We start from the raw sequence: 23043 nt of genomic DNA, 5'->3' as shown, positions 1-23043 counted from the left end.
ATTGTTGATACAGTTACTGGGGGATGTATTGTTGGTGCAGTGACTGGGGGATGTATTGTTGATCCAGTGACTGGGGGATGTATTGTTGATCCAGTGACTGGGGGATGTATTGTTGGTGCAGTGACTGGGGGATGTATTGTTGGTGCAGTGACTGGGGGATGTATTGTTGATACAGTGACTGGGGGATGTATTGTTGATACAGTTACTGGGGGATGTATTGTTGGTGCAGTGACTGGGGGATGTATTGTTGGTGCAGTGACTGGGGGATGTATTGTTGATACAGTGACTGGGGGATGTATTGTTGGTGCAGTGACTGGGGGATGTATTGTTGATACAGTGACTGGGGGATGTATTGTTGGTGCAGTGACTGGGGGATGTATTGTTGATACAGTGACTGGGGGATGTATTGTTGATGCAGTGACTGGGGGATGTATTGTTGGTGCAGTGACTGGGGGATGTATTGTTGATACAGTGACTGGGGGATGTATTGTTGATACAGTGACTGGGGGATGTATTGTTGATGCAGTGACTGGGGGATGTATTGTTGGTGCAGTGACTGGGGGATGTATTGTTGATACAGTGACTGGGGGATGTATCGTTGGTGCAGTGACTGGGGGATGTATTGTTGATCCAGTGACTGGGGGATGTATTGTTGATACAGTGACTGGGGGATGTATTGTTGGTGCAGTGACTGGGGGATGTATCGTTGGTGCAGTGACTGGGGGATGTATTGTTGGTGCAGTGACTGGGGGATGTATTGTTGGTGCAGTGACTGGGGGATGTATTGTTGATCCAGTGACTGGGGGATGTATTGTTGATACAGTGACTGGGGGATGTATCGTTGGTGCAGTGACTGGGGGATGTATTGTTGGTGCAGTGACTGGGGGATGTATTGTTGATACAGTGACTGGGGGATGTATTGTTGGTGCAGTGACTGGGGGATGTATTGTTGATACAGTGACTGGGGGATGTATTGTTGGTGCAGTGACTGGGGGATGTATTGTTGATCCAGTGACTGGGGGATGTATTGTTGATACAGTGACTGGGGGATGTATCGTTGGTGCAGTGACTGGGGGATGTATTGTTGGTGCAGTGACTGGGGGATGTATTGTTGATACAGTGACTGGGGGATGTATTGTTGATACAGTGACTGGGGGATGTATTGTTGGTGCAGTGACTGGGGGATGTATTGTTGATACAGTGACTGGGGGATGTATTGTTGGTGCAGTGACTGGGGGATGTATTGTTGATACAGTGACTGGGGGATGTATCGTTGGTGCAGTGACTGGGGGATGTATTGTTGGTACAGTGACTGGGGGATGTATTGTTGATACAGTGACTGGGGGATGTATTGTTGATACAGTGACTGGGGGATGTATTGTTGATGCAGTGACTGGGGGATGTATTGTTGATACAGTGACTGGGGGATGTATTGTTGATACAGTGACTGGGGGATGTATTGTTGATGCAGTGACTGGGGGATGTATTGTTGATCCAGTGACTGGGGGATGTATTGTTGATCCAGTGACTGGGGGATGTATTGTTGATCCAGTGACTGGGGGATGTATTGTTGGTGCAGTGACTGGGGGATGTATTGTTGATACAGTGACTGGGGGATGTATTGTTGATGCAGTGACTGGGGGATGTATTGTTGGTGCAGTGACTGGGGGATGTATTGTTGGTACAGTGACTGGGGGATGTATTGTTGATACAGTGACTGGGGGATGTATTGTTGGTGCAGTGACTGGGGGATGTATTGTTGATACAGTGACTGGGGGATGTATTGTTGATGCAGTGACTGGGGGATGTATTGTTGGTGCAGTGACTGGGGGATGTATTGTTGGTACAGTGACTGGGGGATGTATTGTTGGTGCAGTGACTGGGGGATGTATCGTTGGTGCAGTGACTGGGGGATGTATTGTTGGTGCAGTGACTGGGGGATGTATTGTTGGTGCAGTGACTGGGGGATGTATCGTTGGTGCAGTGACTGGGGGATGTATCGTTGGTGCAGTGACTGGGGGATGTATTGTTGGTGCAGTGACTGGGGGATGTATTGTTGATGCAGTGACTGGGGGATGTATTGTTGATACAGTTACTGGGGGATGTATTGTTGGTGCAGTGACTGGGGGATGTATTGTTGATCCAGTGACTGGGGGATGTATTGTTGGTGCAGTGACTGGGGGATGTATTGTTGTTGCAGTGACTGGGGGATGTATTGTTGATACAGTGACTGGGGGATGTATTGTTGATACAGTTACTGGGGGATGTATTGTTGGTGCAGTGACTGGGGGATGTATTGTTGGTGCAGTGACTGGGGGATGTATTGTTGATACAGTGACTGGGGGATGTATTGTTGGTGCAGTGACTGGGGGATGTATTGTTGATACAGTGACTGGGGGATGTATTGTTGGTGCAGTGACTGGGGGATGTATTGTTGATACAGTGACTGGGGGATGTATTGTTGATGCAGTGACTGGGGGATGTATTGTTGGTGCAGTGACTGGGGGATGTATTGTTGATACAGTGACTGGGGGATGTATTGTTGATACAGTGACTGGGGGATGTATTGTTGATGCAGTGACTGGGGGATGTATTGTTGATACAGTGACTGGGGGATGTATTGTTGATACAGTGACTGGGGGATGTATTGTTGATGCAGTGACTGGGGGATGTATTGTTGATACAGTGACTGGGGGATGTATTGTTGATACAGTGACTGGGGGATGTATTGTTGGTGCAGTGACTGGGGGATGTATTGTTGATACAGTGACTGGGGGATGTATTGTTGATACAGTGACTGGGGGATGTATTGTTGATGCAGTGACTGGGGGATGTATTGTTGGTGCAGTGACTGGGGGATGTATTGTTGATACAGTGACTGGGGGATGTATTGTTGATACAGTGACTGGGGGATGTATTGTTGATGCAGTGACTGGGGGATGTATTGTTGGTGCAGTGACTGGGGGATGTATGGTTGATACAGTGACTGGGGGATGTATTGTTGGTGCAGTGACTAGGGGATGTATTGTTGATACAGTGACTGGGGGATGTATTGTTGGTGCAGTGACTGGGGGATGTATTGTTGGTGCAGTGACTGGGGGATGTATTGTTGATACAGTGACTGGGGGATGTATTGTTGATGCAGTGACTGGGGGATGTATTGTTGGTGCAGTGACTGGGGGATGTATTGTTGATACAGTGACTGGGGGATGTATTGTTGATACAGTGACTGGGGGATGTATTGTTGATGCAGTGACTGGGGGATGTATTGTTGGTGCAGTGACTGGGGGATGTATGGTTGATACAGTGACTGGGGGATGTATTGTTGGTGCAGTGACTGGGGGATGTATTGTTGATACAGTGACTGGGGGATGTATTGTTGGTGCAGTGACTGGGGGATGTATTGTTGGTGCAGTGACTGGGGGATGTATTGTTGATACAGTGACTGGGGGATGTATTGTTGATACAGTGACTGGGGGATGTATTGTTGGTGCAGTGACTGGGGGATGTATCGTTGGTGCAGTGACTGGGGGATGTATCGTTGATGCAGTGACTGGGGGATGTATTGTTGATCCAGTGACTGGGGGATGTATTGTTGATCCAGTGACTGGGGGATGTATTGTTGGTGCAGTGACTGGGGGATGTATTGTTGGTGCAGTGACTGGGGGATGTATTGTTGATGCAGTGACTGGGGGATGTATTGTTGGTGCAGTGACTGGGGGATGTATTGTTGATGCAGTGACTGGGGGATGTATTGTTGGTGCAGTGACTGGGGGATGTATTGTTGATCCAGTGACTGGGGGATGTATTGTTGGTGCAGTGACTGGGGGATGTATTGTTGATACAGTGACTGGGGGATGTATTGTTGATCCAGTGACTGGGGGATGTATTGTTGGTGCAGTGACTGGGGGATGTATTGTTGATGCAGTGACTGGGGGATGTATTGTTGGTGCAGTGACTGGGGGATGTATTGTTGATACAGTGACTGGGGGATGTATTGTTGGTGCAGTGACTGGGGGATGTATGGTTGATGCACTGACTGGGGGATGTATTTTTCACCATGTGCCTCGATCAAACGGCAGGTGATTTTGCAAACACATGGGTTTTCAATAAGGGAAGCAGAATTTTTGTACGCAGGATAGCAGAGTGTCAATGTTTCACTGAACCCTGTGGAATGTGTGTGTGATTAAATCTGTGTTGTGTTTCATTTCTGTTAAATTTGTAATTGATTATCTGATTTTCAAACAGGTCAAATATGTTTTACTCACATCAGTGCCAGATTTGTAATCAACTTTCAAATGCTGCACCACTCCCTAATCGTAAATTCTGAGCATGTAGATGAGGCCGTTTGGCCCATCCTGCCTTTGCTAGCATTGTGCATTTTGGTTAATGGAAGCGTTTCGTGTCAGGAGGTCTCTCACATAATTCACTCAATATTAGGGCACACGTGTGAACTGTCGAAATGTTACCAGGTGATACGTACGGATGATCCATCTCTCCATAACCTCCAACGACAAATATTCGCACTGCATCTGAAGCAGAAAGCAACAACCAAGTGATTATTTTTTCAAGCTTAGTGCTTTGCTATCTGTACATTTCATTCCACACCATCAGATGTTGGGAAACAGAATGCTCCAGTAACATTGATATCTCCAGGGAGACCCACAAATGCTTTCCTGTTAATCTTTTACGTTGTGTACTTCAGCAAAGATAGAAGGGGATCGAAGGCAATGGTGGGAAGGAGACTGGAGAGGCAGATGAAGAAAAAGTGACTAGAAAGGACTTTTGGACTTTGCCTGTTAAAATCAATTCTAATGTTCTCAGGAGATCAAAGGAAAAGAATACAATTGCAATATGTGATGGAATGAGTCAATAGTTGTGCTTACGGTTTCAGAGACAGCAGGAGTGAGCATGTTGTTTGGCACACTGATCACACTGAGCAGGTGAGCACTCCGCCATTGTTCAGCCTTGAGATTCCTCCTCGGGAAGAGGATTTGCATCGAGAGAAGAGCATCGGTGATGAGCTACAACAGCAAAAGCAGCAGTTAGACAGTGTCAATCACAAGTCTCCTCGTCATGTTATCATTAATCAACAAAATGTTTGATACTTGTACAGAGAATCATGGGCTAGGGAGGAGAAATATCACAAAACAAAATCCTCCAACCAGATTCCCTACCCGTGCCTCTGAAAATGGTGTCTGTCTCTCTCTCTCTCTCTGTATCTCTCTCGTTTGTGTCTCTCTGTCTGTGTGTGTGTTTATGTGTGTGTGGATGGCTTTATGGTGGTGTGTGTATCCTCCCAGTGGATTAAGTATTTTGCTAGTGTTTGTTAGGCAACAGTACTTTCCTATTTACCAGCCATGTCCAATTCTGATAGCCAAATATCTGCCTGAGCATCTTGGCCGAACAGGGAGATACATGACTTTATCACAAGTGCTTCAAAAAAACAATGTTGAATCTGTCATCTTGTGAGCATGTAAAAGCCACTTCCGAATTTGTTTCCAGACTGGTGCTTTAAACATTGAATGCAGCTCAGCCAAGTCAAGCACAGCTGGAATCGTTGCTGTGTACACATCATATTCTGACTCTTCCCTTCTTCGATTTCTCAGCCTATCCTCAGAAAGGGAGACAATCACAAATATTCATTCTGAGACCACTGACTCCCACAGCTACCTCGACTACATTTCCTCACACCCTGCTTCCTGTAAGGAATCCATTCCATTCTCCCAGTTTCTCCATCTCCATCGCATCTGTTCTGATGATGCAACCTTTCATATCAGCTCTTCTGATATGTCTTCCTTTTTCCTCAACCAGAGGATTTCCCCTGACACTGTGGGTGATAGGGCCATTGACCCTGCCCGTTCCATTTCCTGCACTTCTCCTCACACCCCTTCTCCCCCCACCCCCCCTCCCAGAACCACAATAGGGTTCCCCTTGTTCTCAACTTCCACCCCACCAGACTCCAATGGATCATCCTCCACCATTTCTGCCACTTCCACTGTGATGCCGCCACCAAACACATCTTCTCCTCCCCTCCCCTTTCAGCATTCTGAAGGGACCATTCCCTCAATGACACCCTGGTCCACTCTTCAATCCCTTTCCTATGGCACCTTTCCATGCAATGCAGGTCACCTGCCTTTTTAACTTCCTTTTTTAAAATTCTTTCATGGGATGTGGGCATCACTGCCAAGGCCAGCATTTGTTGCCCATCCCTAATTGCCCTTGACAACTGAGTGGCTTGCTAGGCCATTTCAGAGGGCAGTTAAGAGTTAACCACATTGCTGTGGGTCTGGAGTCACATATAGGCCAGACCAGGTAAGGACGGCAGATTTCCTTCTCTAAAGGACATTAGTGAACCAGCTGGGTTTTTATGACAATTGATGACAGCTTCATGGCTGGCCTCATGAAGCTGGTTTTCAATTCCAGATGGTTATTAATTAATTGAACTTAAATTTCACCACAGGATTTGAACCCGTGTCCCCAGGTTGTAAGCCTGGGCCTCTGGCTTACATAGATCTTTTGATCTTTTCATTGAAAACTGTCAGCGAGACATTGGCCATCTCAATTTCTTTGCTCCCCTCATTCACTCTAACCTGTCCCTTATTTTTTATTTTTTTTTATTTTAGAGATACAGTACTGAAACAGGCCCTTCCCCCACCAAGTTTGTGCCGACCATCAACCACCTATTTATACTAATCCTACATTAATCCCATATTCCTACCACATCCCCACCTTCCCTCAATTCCCCACTACCTACCTATACTAGGGGCAATTTATAATGGCCAATTTACCCATCAACCTGCAAGTCTTTACCAGGATGCTGCCTGGACTGGAGGGCATGTCCTACGAAGAAAGATTGAGGGAGCTAGGGCTTTTCTCATTGGAGCGAAGAAGGATGAGAAGTGACTTGATAGAGGGGTACAAGATGATGAGAGACATAGATAGAGTGGATAGTCAGAGACTTTTTCCCAGTGTGGAAAGGGCTATCACCAAGGGGCATAATTTTAAGGTGATTGGAGGAAGGTTTCGGGGAGATGTCAGAGGTAGGTTCTTTACACAGAGAGTGGTGGGTGCGTGGAATGCACTGCCAGTGGTGGTAGTAGAAGCAGATACATTAGGGACATTTAAGCGACTCTTGGATAGGTACATGGATGATAGTAGAATGAAGGGTATGCAGGTAGTTTGATCTTAGAGTAGGTTAAAGGTTCGGCACAACATCGTGGGCCGAAGGGCCTGTACTGTGCTGTGCTGTTCTATGTTCTTTGGCTGTGGGAGGAAACCGGAGCACCCGAAGGAAACCCACGCGGTCACAGGGAGAACTTGCAAACTCCGCACAGGCAGTACCCAGAATTGAACCCGGGTCACTGGAGCTGTGAGGCTGCGGTGCTAACCACTGTGCCGCCCTCTCTCAACTTGCTGCATTCCGTTCTCTCAGGTCTAACCCTGACATTGTCATCAAACCTGCAGACAAGGGTGGTGCTGTTGTTGTATGGCGTACCGACCTCTACCTTGCAGAGGCTGAGCGCCAACTGTCAGACCCTTCTTCCTACCTCCCCCTGGACCATGACCCCACCACCGAACATCAAGCTACTGTCCACAGGACTGTCACTGACCTCATCTCCTCTGGAGATCTTCCCTCCACAGCTTCCAATCTCATAGTCCCGCAACCCCGGACAGCCCGCTTCTACCTCCTTCCCAAAATCCACAAACAGGACTGTCCCGGCAGACCCATTGTTTCAGCCTGTTCCTGCCCCACTGAACTTATTTCTTCCTATCTTGACTCTATCTTTTCTCCGCTGGTCCAGTCTCTTCCCGCCTGCATCCGTGACTCTTCTGATGCCCTACGTCATTTTGACAATTTCCAGTTTACTAGCCCTAACCGCCGCCTCTTCACTATGGATGTCCAATCTCTCTACACCTCCATCCCCCACCAGGATGGTTTGAGTGCTCTCCGCTTCTTACTTGAAAAGAGGCCTAACCAGTCCCCATCCACCACCACCCTCCTCCGCCTGGCTGAACTTGTTCTCACATTGAACAACTTCTCCTTCAACTCCACTCACTTCCTTCAAGTAAAAGGTGTTGCTATGGGTACCCACAGGGGTCCTAGTTTTGCCTGTCTTTTTGTGGGATATGTCCAACATTCTTTGTTCCAGTCCTACTCAGGCCCCCTCCCCCAACTCTTTTTCCGGTACATTGATGACTGTATCGGTGCCGTTTCCTGCTCCCGCCCCGAACTGGAAAACTTTATCAACTTTGCTTCCAATTTCCACCCTTCTCTCACCTTTACATGGTCCATCTCCGACACTTCCCTTTCCTTCCTCGACTTCTCTGTCTCCATCTCTGGGGATAGGTTGTCTACTAATATCCATTTTCAGCCCACCGACTCTCACAGCTACCTCGACTACACTTCACACCCTTCCTCCTATTTCTCCGTCTCCGACGCATCTGCTCTGATGATGCAACCTTCCACAACCGCCCCTCTGATATGTCTTCCTTTTTCATTAACCAAGGATTCCCCTGCACTGTAGTTAACAGGGCCCTCAACCGTGTCCGGCCTATTTACTGCACCTCTATCCTCACCCCTTCCCCTCCCTCCCAGAACCATGACAGGGTTCCCCTTGTCCTCACTTTCCACCTCACCAGCCTCCACATCCAGTGGATCATCCTCCGCCATTTCCGCCACCTCCAGTGTGATGCCACCACCAAACACATCTTCCCCTCCCTTCTGTCAGCATTCCGAAGGGATCATTCCCTCTGTGACACCCTGGTCCACTCCTCCATTACCCCCGACACCTCATCCCCTTCGCACGGCACCTTCCCCTGCAATCGCAGGAGGTGTAATACCTGCCAATTTACCTCCTCTCTCCTCACTATCCAAGGCCACAAACACTCCTTTCAGGTGAAGCAGCGATTTACTTGTACTTCATTCAATTTAGTATACAGTATTCGCTGCTCACAATGTGGTCTTCTCTACAGTGGGAAGACCAAGCGCAGATTGGGTGACTGCTTTGCGGAACACCTCTGCTCAATCCAAAAGCATGACCCCGCGCTTCTGGTTGCTGGCCGTTTCAACACCCCCACCACCCCCCACCCCGCCTCCCCTCCCCGCTCTCACGCCCACATTTCTGTCTTTGCCCTGCTCCAGTGTTCCAGTGAGCATCAACACAAGCTCGAGGAACGGCACCTGATCTTTCGATTAGGTACTCTACAGCCTTGTGGACTGAACATTGAGTTCAATAACTTCAGAGCATGACTGGCATTTTTTAATATTTTATTTTTTAATCATGTGCCTGCTTTTCATGTAGCCAGAGCTGCTCATTATTCTGCCATTAACACTCTCTCTGGACTAATGCTTTGTCTTTCACCACAAGCATCAACACACTCTTTGCCTTTGTCCCAGGACAGCTTTGTTATTTAATCTCCCTCTGCCCTATCAAACACCTTCCCCTTTGTTCTCTCCCCCCACCTCCCTCCCCTTCACTTGCTTAAAACCTAATTCTTTTCTAACCTTTGCCAGTTCTGATAAAGGGTCACTGACCTGAAACGTTAACTCTGCTTCTCTTTCCACAGATGCTGCCAGACCTGCTGAGTATTACCAGCACTTTTTGTTGTTGCCTCTGGCTTATTAGTTCAGTGACATTACCACTACACCACCATCTCCCCTTCTCACTGTCCAAGGCCCCAAACACTCCTTCAAGGTGCAACAGTGATTTACCTGTACTTCTTTCAATTTAGTATGCCATATTCACTACACCTTTACATTGGGGAGACCAAACGCAGATTGGGTGACTGCTTTGCGGAATACCTCCACGCAGTCCGAAAGCGTAACCCTGAGCTTCCAGTTGTCCGTCCTTTAATTCTGCACCTTGCTCCCACTCTGACCTCTCTGTCCTCGGCCTGCTGCTCAACACAAGCTTGAGGAACAGCACTTCATCTTCAACTGGGCAATTTACAGCCTTCTGGATTCAACATTAAGTTCAACAATTTCAGATGGTAATCTCTGCCTCTATTTTGTTTCCTTTTTCTTAGCAGGTTTTGGTTTTTCTCCTTTTTTTGCTTTTGGACAGCAGCTGTTCATCATTCTGCCATTCCCACCTCCTCCAGAAACATCTTTTCTTTTGTTCTTTGTCCCACCCTCCCCTCTTTCACTTGCTTATTACATTTCTAACTTTTCTCAGTTCTGATGAAAGGTCATTGACCTGAAACGTTAACTCTGTTTCTCTCTCCACAGATGCGGCCTGGCATTTTCTGCTTTTATTTTATCTATTATATTTAAAAGGTTAAATCTGGAGAAATGCGTACTTAAGTGCCTATTCTTAGGTGACCCAAAGAACATGAAACTGGTCAGTTTTAGTGATGCTTCACACGCTAATCTTCCTGATAGGTATTCTAGTGAAACTGGTTTCATAATATTTCTTATGGTTGAAAATGGGAAATGTTGTCCTTTTAGCTTGGGAAGCTAAGGAAATAAAAAGTGTTGTTAAAAGTACTCTAGTTGCTGAAACACTGCTTTTGTGGAGACAGTGGATATGGGATACTATTTCTCAACTATTTTCAGTATACCCATTGAATGTTATGTAGGTAATTGCTCATTGTGGGATAATGTGTACTCTATGAAAAGTAAGTGAGAACAGATTATGGATTGACCTTGCTGTCTTGGAACAAATGCTGGAGAGAAAGAAAATCTCTAAAATTAAATGGTTGGATACAAGTAATCAAATGTCTGATTGTTTTACAAATAGAAATGCATGTATGAAGAAATTGTTAGGGGACCTAGAGGAGGGGGTTCTCGCAATGTAATGCTTTGTACATAATATGTTGGTTTTTAATTAATTTGTTTTGATACATTGATTATATCTGTAAACTCTAATGTGTATTTAAAGAGAGAGAAGGATACCTGTTAATTGCATATTAATTGTGTTTCATTGGATGCAGGTTGTGGGCATTAACTGGGCATTCACTTGCGCTCCTATATATAGGAGCAGACTGAAACAGTGGTTGTTGGGTTTGTAGGTGCTTGCTTGTAATGTGCAACACTGTAAATAAATGCAAATAAAAGTGTGTAAAGATTGGCTCCTGTTCTATCCTTCACTGCATGGCTTTCTGGATTATAACAGGGGTGCAGCTTAATTAATACAACTGAAAATAGTTTATCACCAAAAATCAGCATTTTGAATAAAGATGTCCAGTCTTCACCTGTGATTAACCGGATTTAAATTCACTGAAAGAATATTAAACCATTTAATAGTTTCATTGATGTACACTAGTCAATTTCTTCGTAAATTAACAATTTTAATGACATGAAAAAGCCTTTAAAAAGTGCCTACTAGTGCGTTGAAGAAACTGAGCACAGTTTGAAGAACCTCCCTGAATTGACGCAATCAGCGGAATCTGTCCAATTTTATGCGTGGGGCTGAATCGAATGATTGAATCTTGAAACATTGAAAAGATTGCGGAAAGCACAAATGCAAGTGATTTTAGGCATGACTCTTGGTTGTTTAAAATTCCCCAATCTTTTGCCTGGTTCAGCCAACTCCCCTGGAATCTGGGTGCAAATCTCATAGAAACAAGCAGAAACTCTTATCACTGGCACTCTCCCTAACATGGTTTTGATAGGACAAAGGGCTCACCTTCCAATGGGGTGTAAACTCCTCTGTTAGCTTCTTGAACGGATGGTCATATTCCAGTAATATCTGCCCAAGTCTTGGATAACTAGGATCACTAATTAATAAAAGATATGGAAATCTGAGCATTAACAACAATCATCAGACAAAATTGGTGACAGTTTTATAGATCAACAACTTATATAGCGCCTTTAACAGAATAAAACATCCCAAGGTGTTTCACCAGAGCATTATAAATCAAAAGTTGGCACTAAGCCACAAACAGAGCGATTGAGTGTCAACTGTGGCTCAGTTAGTAGCACTCTTGCCTTTGAGCTACAAAGTTCTGGGTTCAAATCCCACTCCAGGGATTGAGAACAAAAATCAAGCCAACGCTCCAGTGCACTATGGACGGAGTGCTGCACTGTCAGAGGTGCTGCTTTTTGGATAAGATGCTCAATTGATGGAAAAGATCACATGGCACTATTCTGAAGAAAAGCAGGTGAATTCTCCCTAATATCCCTCAATCAACATCACAGAAAAAATGCAGACTACTGTTCATTATCACATTGCTGTTCGTGGGGGTTTGCTGTGTGAAAACTGGCTGCTGCGTTTCCTGCATTACAACAGTGACTACACTTCAGAAAAGGACTTCATTGGCTGTAAAGCACTTCGAGATGTATAAAAGCAAAATACTGCAGATGCTGGAAATCTGAAATAAAAACAGTAATGCTGGAAATACTCAGCAGGTCTGGCAGCATCTGTGGAGAGAGAAGCAGAGTTAACGTTTCAGGTCAGTGACTCTTCTTCAGAACTCTGCTTCTCTCGCCACAGATGCTGCCAGACCTGCTGAGTATTTCCAGCATTTCTTGTTTTTATTTCGAGATGTATGGTGGTTGTGAAAGGTGCTTTATAAATGCAAGTCTTGCTTTTTTTTAATTGCTCAGATGACTTAGTCAGCCTAACCTCGGTGGTGGGAAAATTATTGGAATAAGTTCTGAGAGACTGTATAGATCTTCATTTAGAAAGACACGGATTAATCAAAGACAGTCAGCACGGATTTGTTAAGGGAAGGTCGTGTCTGACTAACATGATTGAATTTTTCGAGGCGGTAACAAGGAGGCTCAATGAGGGTAGTGCATTTGATGCAGTCTTTGTGGATTTTAGCAAGGCTTTTAATAAGGTCCCACATGGCAGACTGGTCAGGAAAGTAAAAGCCCAAGGGATCGAAGGCAAAGTGGCAAGTTGGATCCAAAATTGACAATGATCTGGACTTGAATGTAAAGGGTATGATTAAGAAGTTTGCAGAATGTGTGTTTTTGGCCACGTGATTGATAATGAAGAAAGCTGTAAACTGCAGGAAGATATCAATGAACTAGTCAGGTGGGTGGAACAGTGGCAAATGGTGTTCAACCCAGAGAAGTGTGAGGTAATGCATTTGGGGAAGGTTAACAAGGCAAGGGAATACACGATAAATGGTAAGATACTGAGAAGTATAGAGGAACAGAGGGACCTTGGAGTGTATGAAGGTGGCTGGATAGGTAGATAAGGTGGCCAAGAAGGCATACGGAATACTTGCCTTTATTAGTTGAGGCATAGAATGTAAGAGCGAGGAGGTTATGCTGGAACTGTTGTTACAACCATCGTCTCCCTCTAGTCCCACTACTCCACTGGTTGCAAAATATATTTAAAAACACTTTAACCAGGTTATGGATATGGCCAATTTGATCTGTCACGGTGGAACTTGTTTAGCCATTGCTCGGGTCACTACGCATGAAGGAAAAATTCCCGGAATCTTTTCCTGCAACTGCTCTGTCTCTTGGACTTCACTTGGTCTTTCCATGACCACTGGAGAAGCTACCACCTTCACTCAAGCCAAATCATTCCCCAGGAGGAGGTCAACTCTGTCTACTGGCAAACTATGGGCAACACCCACAGTTGACATTCCAGACATTAGGTCACACTCCAGGTGCACCCGATACAAAGGTATGGATATATACTCCCCGTCAATATCATTCACTAAAACCTTGGCATTCAATGCACTCTCTGGTGGAAATGTGATGCCTTTCTCCAGCAAAAGAGTTTGGGTTGCTCCTGTATTCCTAAGTATAACTATAGGTTTACCTGCCTCACTTGAGGGATAGGGAGTTACTTTTCCTTTCGACAAGAATTCCTTATAACTCTCAGGTATCTTATTCACAACCCCTGCACTCACAGTGGTTTTTGTATTTAGCCTTACAGCTGAAATTGGCGGCGGGCAGAAAGACACCAAAGAGCCATCATGATTCCAAGCGCGGTGGCTTATTTAAATAGCCGGGGTGGGCTACCCCCCTACCCCCACCCCCCACCACCCCCAGATCACATGGAGGGGGTGGGCTTTCCGGCCCCGGCAATGGCGTCAGCTGCATATGTGCAGGCACTGACACCATTTTTAAAGGGCAGTCAGCCCTACCTACCAGGAAATGTAAATATTTCAAGATGGATCAAATGAAGAAAATAAATACATCTCTTTTTTCCCCTCTCCCACCCCCATAACAATTAAATTCATTATTTTCCCTTCTCCCCCCTCCCCCCCGCCACCCCAAAAAACACTTACCTTTACCAGCTGACCTTCCCCCATCCGCTACACAAACTTTCAACTATAACCCTTCCCACATCCCCTACACCCATGACACAAATTTGACCTCGTTTCCCCGCCCCCCCCACCCCGCACTGAGAAACCTAGCTCCTCCCCCTTCCCCACCAGTGTTGTGCCTCGTTTCCCCAGACGGGGATCTGAAGGCATGGTAGTGCCGGCCGCCGGGGTGAAGATCGCGGCAGGATTTTAAGAGGTGATGGGAGAATAGTGATTAATATTTTAATATTTTAATTGCTGGTGCGCCGCCAAGCGGTGAGAGGCCGCCAGGAGGCCTCGCTGCCGCCGCCAATATTGGGTCGGGCCCTGCCAGCGTCAAGGTCTATGGCGGGCCCGACCCAGCGCCATCTTCAGGCCCTCGCCACCCGCCATGGATCCCGATGTCGAGGGCCGTATAGAATCCAGCCCCATAAATCGCCTAGTCTGGATGGCTTGCATCCCACATTACTAAAGGAAGTGGGAGTGGAGATAGAGGAAGGGCTTGCCATAATATTCCAAACTTTCTTAGATACAGAGGAGGTGCTGGAGGATTGGAGAATGGGAAATGTGACACCCTTATTCAAGAAAGGGCGTAAGTACAGACCTAGGGCTGAATTTTACAGACCCCCCTAATGTTGGGGGTTGTGGTGGGGTGGGGGGGGGGTTTAAAATGCCTCCAGGAGAGGGTCACCACACACTCCGACACCAGGAGGGCCTGGCTCTTTGGTGTCTTTTCGCCTGCTGCCAATTTTGGCAGAGGGCTTATTGAATTCAGCCTATCCACTCTAAGCAAAACCAGTACATCTTTCCCATCAATTTTCACCCCATCCATTACTTTTTAAGAGATACAGCACTGAAACAGGCCCTTCGGCCCACCGAGTCTGTGCTGACCATCAACCACCCATTTATACTAATCCTACACTAATCCCATATTCCTACCACATCCCCACCTTCCTAGTATAGGGGTGATTTACAATGGCCAATTTACCTATCAACCTGCAAGTTTTTGGCTGTGGGAGGAAACCGGAGCACCCGGCAAAAACCCACACGGTCACAGGGAGAACTTGCAAACTCCACACAGGCAGTACAAAGAACAGTACAGCACAGGAACAGGCCATTCGGCCCTCCAAGCCTGCGCCGATCGTGATGCCTGCCGAAACTAACTCCTTCTGCACTTCCGGGGCCCGTATCCCTCTATTCCCTTCCTATTCATATATTTGTCAAGATGTCTCTTAAACGTCGCTATCGCTACCATAACTTCTGGCTCTCTCCCCCCTGCAGAATATTGTGCACCCTCTCCATGATGTTCTTTACCCTGGCACCAGGGAGGCAACACACCATGGGGGACTCACAAGACTGTAGGGTTAGCTTGGTAGGAGTAGTAGAGTGTGGGGTGAGGATGAGCTAGATTTGGAGACGGTAAGGTAAAATGGACTAGAGTAAGTGACTGTGGGCGGAATGAGTTTGAGTTGAAGTCTGTGAGGTAAGAGTGCGGTAGAGGAGAGGACTGTGGGGTTAGATTGGGTGGAGTAGCAGAGTCTGGGGCAATGATGGGTTCGATTTGGAGACAGAAAGGTAAATGTGGGGTAGAGTAGAAGACTGTGGACTAAGAATTGGTTACAGGGGAAACTGCAAGGTAGAATGGGTTATTGTAGGAGACTGTGGGATTAGAATGGGTCAGGACAGGAGACTGTGGGGTAAGAATAGGTTCGTGTAGGAGATTGAGATTAGAATGGACTAGAGTAGGAGACTGTGGTGTTGGAATGGATTTGTGCTGGAGCCTGTGGAGAGAGGAGTTAGAGTGGAGACTGCGGAATTACAATGGGTTAGAGTGGGAAACTGCAAGGAAGGATGGGTTAGAGTGCGGACTGCCGGATTACGATGGGTTAGAGTGGGAAACTGCAGGGAAGGATGGGTTAGAGTGGGAGACTGTGGGATTACGATGGGTTAGAGTGGGAAACTGTGGGATTATGATGGGTTAGAGTGGGAAACTGCAGGGAAGGATGGGTTAGAGTGCGGACTGCCGGATTACGATGGGTTAGAGTGGGAAACTGCAAGGAAGGATGGGTTAGAGTGCGGACTGCCGGATTACGATGGGTTAGAGTGGGAAACTGCAGGGAAGGATGGGTTAGAGTGGGAGACTGTGGGATTACGATGGGTTAGAGTGGGAGACTGTGGGATTATGATGGGTTAGAGTGGGGACTGTGGAATTATAATGGGTTAGAGTGGGAGACTGTGGGATTACGATGGGTTAGAGTGGGAAACTGCAGGGAAGGATGGGTTAGAGTGGGAGACTGTGGGATTACGATGGGTTAGAGTGGGAAACTGTGGGATTATGATGGGTTAGAGTGGGAAACTGCAGGGAAGGATGGGTTAGAGTGGGAGACTGTGGGATTACGATGGGTTAGAGTGGAAGACTGCAGGGAAGGATGGGTTAGAGTGGGGACTGTGGAATTATAATGGGTTAGAGTGGGAGACTGTGGGATTATGATGGGTTGGAGTGGGAAACTGCAGGGAAGGCTGGGTTAGAGTGGGAGACTGTGGGATTACAATGGGTTAGAGTGAGAAACTGCAGGGAAGGATGGGTTAGAGTGGGGACTGTGGAATTACGATGGGTTAGAGTGGGAGACTGCAGGGAAGGATGGGTTAGAGTGGGGACTGCGGAATTATGATGGGTTAGAGTGGGGACTGCGGGATTACAATGGGTTAGAGTGAGAAACTGCAGGGAAGGCTGGGTTAGAGTGGGGACTGTGGAATTACGATGGGTTAGAGTGGGAGACTGCAGGGAAGGATGGGTTAGAGTGGGGACTGTGGAATTATGATGGGTTAGAGTGGGAAACTGCAGGAAAGGATGGGTTAGAGTGGGGACTGCGGTATTATGATGGGTTAGAGTGGGAGACTGTGGGATTATGATGGGTTAGAGTGGGAGACTGTGAGATTACGACGGGTTAGAGTGGGAAACTACAGGGAAGGATGGGTTAGAGTGGGGACTGCGGTATTACGATGGGTTAGAGTGAGAAACTGCAGGGAAGGATGGGTTAGAGTGGGGACTGCGGTATTATGATGGGTTAGAGTGGGAGACTGCAGGGAAGGATGGTTAGAGTGGGGACTGTGGAATTATGATGGGTTAGAGTGGGAAACTGCAGGGAAGGATGGGTTAGAGTGGGAACTGCGGTATTATGATGGGTTAGAGTGGGAGACTGTGGGATTACGACGGGTTAGAGTGGGAAACTACAGGGAAGGATGGGTTAGAGTGGGGACTGTGGAATTATGATGGGTTAGAATGGGGACTGTGGGATTACAATGGGTTAGAGTGAGAAACTGCAGGGAAGGATGGTTAGAGTGGGGACTGTGGAATTATGATGGGTTAGAGTGGGGACTGTGGGATTACGATGGGTTAGAGTGGGAGACTGTGGGAATACGATGGGTTAGAGTGGGAAACTGCAGGGAAGGATGGGTTAGAATGGGGACTGTGGAATTATGATGGGTTAGAGTGGGAGACTGCAGGGAAGGATGGTTAGAGTGGGGACTGTGGAATTATGATGGGTTAGAGTGGGGACTGTGGGATTACGATGGGTTAGAGTGGGAGACTGTGGGAATACGATGGGTTAGAGTGGGAAACTGCAGGGAAGGATGGGTTAGAATGGGGACTGTGGAATTATGATGGGTTAGAGTGGGAGACTGCAGGGAAGGATGGTTAGAGTGGGGACTGTGGAATTATGATGGGTTAGAGTGGGAGACTGCAGGGAAGGATGGTTAGAGTGGGGACTGTGGAATTATGATGGGTTAGAGTGGGAAACTGCAGGGAAGGATGGGTTAGAGTGGGGACTGTGGGATTATGATGGGTTAGTGTGGGAAACTGCAGGGAAGGATGGGTTAGAGTGGGGACTGCGGGATTATGATGGGTTAGTGTGGGAGACTGCGGGATTACAATGGGTTAGAGTGAGAAACTGCAGGGAAGAATGGTTAGAGTGGGGACTGTGGAATTATGATGGGTTAGTGTGGGAGACTGTGGGATTACGATGGGTTAGAGTGAGAAACTACAGGGAAGGATGGGTTAAAGTGGGGACTGTGGAATTATGATGGGTTAGAGTGGGAGACTGTGGGATTACGATGGGTTAGAGTGGGAGACTGTGGGAATACGATGGGTTAGAGTGGGAAACTGCAGGGAAGGATGGGTTAGAATGGGGACTGTGGAATTATGATGGGTTAGAGTGGGAGACTGCAGGGAAGGATGGTTAGAGTGGGGACTGTGGAATTATGATGGGTTAGAGTGGGGACTGTGGGATTACGATGGGTTAGAGTGGGAGACTGTGGGAATACGATGGGTTAGAGTGGGAAACTGCAGGGAAGGATGGGTTAGAATGGGGACTGTGGAATTATGATGGGTTAGAGTGGGAGACTGCAGGGAAGGATGGTTAGAGTGGGGACTGTGGAATTATGATGGGTTAGAGTGGGAGACTGCAGGGAAGGATGGTTAGAGTGGGGACTGTGGAATTATGATGGGTTAGAGTGGGAAACTGCAGGGAACGATGGGTTAGAGTGGGGACTGTGGGATTATGATGGGTTAGTGTGGGAAACTGCAGGGAAGGATGGGTTAGAGTGGGGACTGCGGGATTATGATGGGTTAGTGTGGGAGACTGCGGGATTACAATGGGTTAGAGTGAGAAACTGCAGGGAAGAATGGTTAGAGTGGGGACTGTGGAATTATGATGGGTTAGTGTGGGAGACTGTGGGATTACGATGGGTTAGAGTGAGAAACTACAGGGAAGGATGGGTTAAAGTGGGGACTGTGGAATTATGATGGGTTAGAGTGGGAGACTGTGGGATTACGATGGGTTAGAGTGGGAGACTGCAGGGAAGGATGGGTTAGAGTGGGGACTGTGGAATTACGATGGGTAAGAGTGGGAGACTGCAGGGAAGGATGGGTTAGAGTGGGGACTGTGGAATTATGATGGGTTAGAGTTGGAGACTGCAGGGAAGGATGGGTTAGAGTGGGAAACTGCAGGGAAGAATGGCTGGAGTGGAGTACTGTGGGGTAAGAATGGGTTTTGCGTCTGTCAATGTGGGGTTGAATGGGTTAGAGTAGAGGATGTGGGTGGAGAATATGTGTGAAATGACTCCTAATTTGAACAGAATTTGCATGCAAGAAACAGAAACCGTTTTGGACCTTGAGCTGTTCTATGGCATTTCAATCCCATGATTATTACAATCCCGCCCCTGCTTCCAGCCATTCCATGCTGCATTTCCTCACACCCATTGGTTAAACAGCGATAGTTCTGTTCCTCACACCCATTGGTTAAACAGCGATAGTTCTGTTCCTCACACCCATTGGTTAAACAGCGATAGTTCTGTTCCTCACACCCATTGGTTAAACAGCGATAGTTCTGTTCCTCACACCCATTGGTTAAACAGCGATAGTTCTGTTCCTCACACCCATTGGTTAAACAGCGATAGTTCTGTTCCTCATACCCATTGGTTAAACAGCGATAGTTCTGTTCCTCACACCCATTGGTTAAACAGCGATATTTCTGTTCCTCACACCCATTGGTTAAACAGCGATAGTTCTGTTCCCCACACCCATTGGTTAAACAGTGATAGTTCTGTTCCTCACACCCATTGGTTAAACAGCGATAGTTCTGTTCCTCACACCCATTGGTTAAACAGCGATAGTTCTGTTCCCCACACCCATTGGTTAAACAGTGATAGTTCTGTTCCTCACACCCATTGGTTAAACAGCGATAGTTCTGTTCCTCACACCCATTGGTTAAACAGTGATAGTTCTGTTCCTCACACCCATTGGTTAAACAGTGATAGTTCTGTTCCTCACACCCATTGGTTAAACAGTGATAGTTCTGTTCCTCACACCCATTGGTTAAACAGTGATAGTTCTGTTCCTCACACCCATTGGTTAAACAGCGATAGTTCTGTTCCTCACACCCATTGGTTAAACAGTGATAGTTCTGTTCCCCACACCCATTGGTTAAACAGCGATAGTTCTGTTCCTCACACCCATTGGTTAAACAGTGATAGTTCTGTTCCCCACACCCATTGGTTAAACAGCGATAGTTCTGTTCCCCACACCCATTGGTTAAACAGCGATAGTTCTGTTCCTCACACCCATTGGTTAAACAGTGATAGTTCTGTTCCTCACACCCATTGGTTAAACAGTGATAGTTCTGTTCCCCACACCCATTGGTTAAACAGCGATAGTTCTGTTCCTCACACCCATTGGTTAAACAGTGATAGTTCTGTTCCCCACACCCATTGGTTAAACAGTGATAGTTCTGTTCCCCACACCCATTGGTTAAACAGCGATAGTTCTGTTCCTCACACCCATTGGTTAAACAGCGATAGTTCTGTTCCTCACACCCATTGGTTAAACAGCGATAGTTCTGTTCCTCACACCCATTGGTTAAACAGCGATAGTTCTGTTCCTCACACCCATTGGTTAAACAGCGATAGTTCTGTTCCTCACACCCATTGGTTAAACAGCGATAGTTCTGTTCCTCACACCCATTGGTTAAACAGCGATAGTTCTGTTCCTCACACCCATTGGTTAAACAGCGATAGTTCTGTTCCTCACACCCATTGGTTAAACAGCGATATTTCTGTTCCTCACACCCATTGGTTAAACAGCGATAGTTCTGTTCCCCACACCCATTGGTTAAACAGTGATAGTTCTGTTCCTCACACCCATTGGTTAAACAGCGATAGTTCTGTTCCTCACACCCATTGGTTAAACAGCGATAGTTCTGTTCCCCACACCCATTGGTTAAACAGTGATAGTTCTGTTCCTCACACCCATTGGTTAAACAGCGATAGTTCTGTTCCTCACACCCATTGGTTAAACAGTGATAGTTCTGTTCCTCACACCCATTGGTTAAACAGTGATAGTTCTGTTCCTCACACCCATTGGTTAAACAGTGATAGTTCTGTTCCTCACACCCATTGGTTAAACAGTGATAGTTCTGTTCCTCACACCCATTGGTTAAACAGCGATAGTTCTGTTCCTCACACCCATTGGTTAAACAGTGATAGTTCTGTTCCCCACACCCATTGGTTAAACAGCGATAGTTCTGTTCCTCACACCCATTGGTTAAACAGTGATAGTTCTGTTCCCCACACCCATTGGTTAAACAGTGATAGTTCTGTTCCCCACACCCATTGGTTAAACAGCGATAGTTCTGTTCCCCACACCCATTGGTTAAACAGTGATAGTTCTGTTCCTCACACCCATTGGTTAAACAGTGATAGTTCTGTTCCCCACACCCATTGGTTAAACAGCGATAGTTCTGTTCCTCACACCCATTGGTTAAACAGTGATAGTTCTGTTCCCCACACCCATTGGTTAAACAGTGATAGTTCTGTTCCCCACACCCATTGGTTAAACAGCGATAGTTCTGTTCCTCACACCCATTGGTTAAACAGCGATAGTTCTGTTCCTCACACCCATTGGTTAAACAGCGATAGTTCTGTTCCTCACACCCATTGGTTAAACAGTGATAGTTCTGTTCCTCACACCCATTGGTTAAACAGTGTTAGTTCTGTTCCTCACACCCATTGGTTAAACAGCGATAGTTCTGTTCCTCACACCCATTGGTTAAACAGTGATAGTTCTGTTCCTCACACCCATTGGTTAAACAGCGATAGTTCTGTTCCCCACACCCATTGGTTAAACAGCGATAGTTCTGTTCCTCACACCCATTGGTTAAACAGCGATAGTTCTGTTCCTCACACCCATTGGTTCAACAGCGATAGTTCTGTTCCTCACACCCATTGGTTAAACAGCGATAGTTCTGTTCCTCACACCCATTGGTTAAACAGCGATAGTTCTGTTCCTCACACCCATTGGTTAAACAGTGATAGTTCATTTCCCCACACCCATTGGTTAAACAGCGATAGTTCTGTTCCTCACACCCATTGGTTAAACAGTGATAGTTCTGTTCCTCACACCCATTGGTTAAACAGTGATAGTTCTGTTCCCCACACCCATTAGTTAAACAGCGATAGTTCTGTTCCCCACACCCATTGGTTAAACAGCGATAGTTCTGTTCCTCACACCCATTGGTTAAACAGCGATAGTTATGTTCCTCACACCCATTGGTTAAACAGTGATAGTTCTGTTCCTCACACCCATTGGTTAAACAGCGATAGTTCTGTTCCTCACACCCATTGGTTAAACAGTGATAGTTCTGTTCCTCACACCCATTGGTTAAACAGCGATATTTCTGTTCCTCACACCCATTGGTTAAACAGCGATATTTCTGTTCCTCACACCCATTGGTTAAACAGTGATAGTTCTGTTCCCCACACCCATTGGTTAAACAGTGATAGTTCTGTTCCCCACACCCATTGGTTAAACAGTGATAGTTCTGTTCCCCACACCCATTGGTTAAACAGCGATAGTTCTGTTCCCCACACCCATTGGTTAAACAGTGATAGTTCTGTTCCTCACACCCATTGGTTAAACAGCGATATTTCTGTTCCTCACACCCATTGGTTAAACAGTGATAGTTCTGTTCCTCACACCCATTGGTTAAACAGCGATATTTCTGTTCCTCACACCCATTGGTTAAACAGCGATATTTCTGTTCCTCACACCCATTGGTTAAACAGTGATAGTTCTGTTCCTCACACCCATTGGTTAAACAGTGATAGTTCTGTTCCCCACACCCATTGGTTAAACAGTGATAGTTCTGTTCCTCACACCCATTGGTTAAACAGTGATAGTTCTGTTCCTCACACCCATTGGTTAAACAGTGATAGTTCTGTTCCTCACACCCATTGGTTAAACAGCGATAGTTCTGTTCCCCACACCCATTG

At 46.6% G+C, this 23043-nt stretch overlaps 1 protein-coding gene across 1 annotated transcript in view; it reads right to left on the bottom strand.

Annotated features, from left to right (window-relative positions):
- Window positions 1-23043, bottom strand: part of LOC137358581 (nck-associated protein 1-like) — a 266820-nt gene that overhangs the window by 125337 nt on the left and 118440 nt on the right. Inside the window, exons 6-8 of the mRNA XM_068024578.1 lie at window positions 11631-11721; window positions 4887-5024; window positions 4484-4532 (exon numbers count right to left, since the gene is read on the bottom strand). Coding sequence (XP_067880679.1) covers window positions 4484-4532; window positions 4887-5024; window positions 11631-11721 — 278 coding nt within the window. The remainder of the gene's footprint in view (window positions 1-4483; window positions 4533-4886; window positions 5025-11630; window positions 11722-23043) is intronic.

This window comes from Heterodontus francisci, chromosome X (assembly GCF_036365525.1).
Source record: "Heterodontus francisci isolate sHetFra1 chromosome X, sHetFra1.hap1, whole genome shotgun sequence".
Classification (NCBI taxonomy): domain Eukaryota; kingdom Metazoa; phylum Chordata; class Chondrichthyes; order Heterodontiformes; family Heterodontidae; genus Heterodontus; species Heterodontus francisci.
This window is presented reverse-complemented; position numbering and strand designations above follow the sequence as displayed.